The sequence below is a fragment of the Nanorana parkeri genome, unplaced genomic scaffold, assembly GCF_000935625.1.
Source record: "Nanorana parkeri isolate BGI_ZX_2015 unplaced genomic scaffold, ASM93562v1 scaffold3732, whole genome shotgun sequence".
NCBI lineage: Eukaryota > Metazoa > Chordata > Amphibia > Anura > Dicroglossidae > Nanorana > Nanorana parkeri.
In genome coordinates this window covers 3,786-6,604 of record NW_017310000.1, presented here as the reverse complement: position 1 = coordinate 6,604, position 2,819 = coordinate 3,786, and the positions used below count along the sequence as shown (strand labels likewise).

General features: G+C 56.5%; 1 protein-coding gene across 1 annotated transcript in view; it reads right to left on the bottom strand.

Moving 5' to 3' along the window:
- The window catches only part of LOC108803441 (acylamino-acid-releasing enzyme-like), a 7,786-nt gene that overhangs the window by 1,214 nt on the left and 3,753 nt on the right, over positions 1 to 2,819 (bottom strand). Inside the window, exons 5-8 of the mRNA XM_018575282.1 lie at positions 1,955 to 2,038; positions 1,792 to 1,872; positions 1,564 to 1,652; positions 3 to 178 (exon numbers count right to left, since the gene is read on the bottom strand). Coding sequence (XP_018430784.1) covers positions 3 to 178; positions 1,564 to 1,652; positions 1,792 to 1,872; positions 1,955 to 2,038 — 430 coding nt within the window. The remainder of the gene's footprint in view (positions 1 to 2; positions 179 to 1,563; positions 1,653 to 1,791; positions 1,873 to 1,954; positions 2,039 to 2,819) is intronic.

Sequence of the window (2,819 nt, the reverse complement as noted above, 5' to 3'; positions counted from 1 at the left end):
CCGTGGAGCCGGTCATGGTCGGGAGGTTGGTCACAGGGTTGCGGACGATGCAGGCTTTGTAGAATTCGGGGTATTGTCCAATCAGGTGACAGGAGAGGAATCCTCCGTGTGATCCGCCGCATAGTGACACGTTCTGCGGATCGATAGGCTCCTCCTCCAGGATCTGCAGCACCGCGCTCTGTATGAGGGGAGATGGGAGGATCAGAGACTGCGCCCCTACTGGTAGGACAGGAACAGACCCGACTACTGCTGTCTATGGATGGAAGGCCGGGATTACCTGGTCTCTATGAGGATAGATGGGGTGGGGAGCGGTTGCGCCCCCTGGTGGTTGGTCAGGGAATTGTTCCTCTATGAGGGTAGATGGGGTGGGGGGCGGTTGCGCCCCCTAGTGGTTGGTCAGGGAATTGTTCCTCTATGAGGGTAGATAGGGTGGGGAGCGGTTGCGCCCCCCTAGTGGTGGGTCAGGGAATTGTTCCTCTATGTGGATAGATGGGGTGGGGAGCGGTTGCGCCCCCTAGTGGTGGGTCAGGGAATTGTTCCTCTATGAGGGTAGATAGGGTGGGGAGCGGTTGCGCCCCCCTAGTGGTGGGTCAGGGAATTGTTTCTCTATGTGGATAGATGGGGTGGGGAGCGGTTGCGCCCCTAGTGGTGGGTCAGGGAATTGTTCCTCTATGTGGATAGATGGGGTGGGGAGCGGTTGCGCCCCTAGTGGTGGGTCAGAGAATTGTTCCTCTATGTCAGGGTTAGGGATGTCCTGTCCTCCTGCCGTGGGGGTTCTCTGGATCCCTGCTGCTCTCCCCATCTGTATGCAGCGGGGAATCCGAGAAGTGAACGAAGCGCTGCAGATGACAGCAGGGGGCGGAGCCGCTATCATAGCAGCACGCCAAACGGTGAGGAGAGAGAGAGACGCTCAGCCAGGATCTGACAGCTGGTGGTTCTCTCTCTCCTCACCGCACATGCTGCTGTGACAGCGGCTCCGCCCCCCATCAGCAAGCCCCCCCGCGGCTGAAGTGCTTTCCTCACTTCTCCTCGGATCCCCCGCTGCCTCTACCCCGTAGAGTGATACATATCAGTGATCAATCTTCTGTGGAGGACTAACACTGGAGCCATCGTCTGATCACTCCGGTGTTTATAAATAACTGGGGACACCTAGTACTATGTGTCCCTGGTATGAATGAACAGGAAGTGCTTTACATCACTTCCTGTTCATTCATGAGATTCTCAATGGGGAGTGGCACTCTGTACAGAGGCTCCTCCCCTTTCAGAAACTCTGTGTCCTCAATTTCTTTTCTATTTTAAAAGGGAAATATCAGTGATGTAAAGCACTTCCTGTTCATTCATAACCAGGGACACATAGTTCTATCAGCTGATCGCTCCAGTCTTTGTCCTGCACAGAGGATTGATCACTGATATGTACCAATCCTCTGCCGCTCAGCCACGCACACACAGGGGGGCTCAGCTTAGGATTAGTTTGATGGGGTGGGGAGTGATTGCGCCCCCTAGTGGTGGGTCAGGAAAGAGGACAGACTATAATATGCTCTCAGGTAGGACAGGTGCACTTACCTGAACATCCTTCACATCCTGATCGCCGACTCTCCCCGGCAGAGACATGACGCTGTCCTGCCCGAAGCCCAGTGACCCCCGATAATTGACTGCCATGACAGAGAAGATAAGTGACTTTGGGGTACAGGGGGTAGAAGGGCAGATTTTGGGGTACAGGGGGGTAGAAGGGCAGATTTTGGGGTACAGGGGGTAGAAGGGCAGATTCGTGTACACAGCGCGGCGTCTCACCTAACTGCACGGCGAAGCCGATCTTACACAGCGCGGCCGGGAACAGCGTCCACTCGCTGACAAAGGTGGAGTGCGGCCCGCCTGCGGGGACAGGACAGAGTGACACGCGGGACAGACACAGGAAGTGACAACACAGAGACGGGACGCACCGCCGGCAACAAACCGTGAGGGAAAACCACCAGCGGCAGCCGACTCTCCGGAGGGACTTTCTGAGGCCTCATGAAGATCGACTCGTATTCCAGACCGGCTACAAGAGACACAAAGACGTCAACATGGAGGATGCCGAGAACATTCCGGAAGAGGACACAATGATATTCCGGAGTCCCTCTGACCCCCCAATTCCCCATTACGGCTCCCGGGAGTCTCAGGATGTTATTAGACATATTGTTGGGCATCCTGGAAGCCATCTTTGTCCCGAGGTGAAAGGTCATTATTCCTGGTGAAGATTCTCACAGAAAATGTTAGAGTCTTAAAAACAAACCTTCCCGGGCCGTGAATTGTGGGGTCCCAGACAAGTACCACCAGATGAGGACTGACCATGGTGCCAGGCGGCGTTATAATCAGATTGAGGACCTTCATGTCTCAACTTAAAGGAGAACTACGAGGTCAGGGCTCCCCCCTCCCCCATAGTTCTCAGCGTCACAGGGGGACACAAACTAGCGTCCTCCCGTCACCCTAAGCTCAGTATATAGGGAGCTGCAGCTCGCGGTATACGGAGACGCCGCAGCCGGGACAAGTATGCCGGGATCCGCCCAGCTGCGTGAGCGACAGCTGGCTCCTCCTATCTAGAGGCAGAGCCAGCTGTACCCGCCCCCTCCCCCGTCCATTCCACCAGTCAGCGCTGGAGGATCGGGGAGGGGGGAATCCAGCCCCCATCACGGCAGAGAGCGCCGGTCTCATTGTCACAGCTCGGCTCAGTAGATCGGGAGGTGAGAGAACACATACCGGCGTTCGCTCACCTCTCGATCCTGTCACGGCTCTCTGCAGTGACAGGGGAGGGGCTGGATTCCCCCCTCCCCGCTCCGATC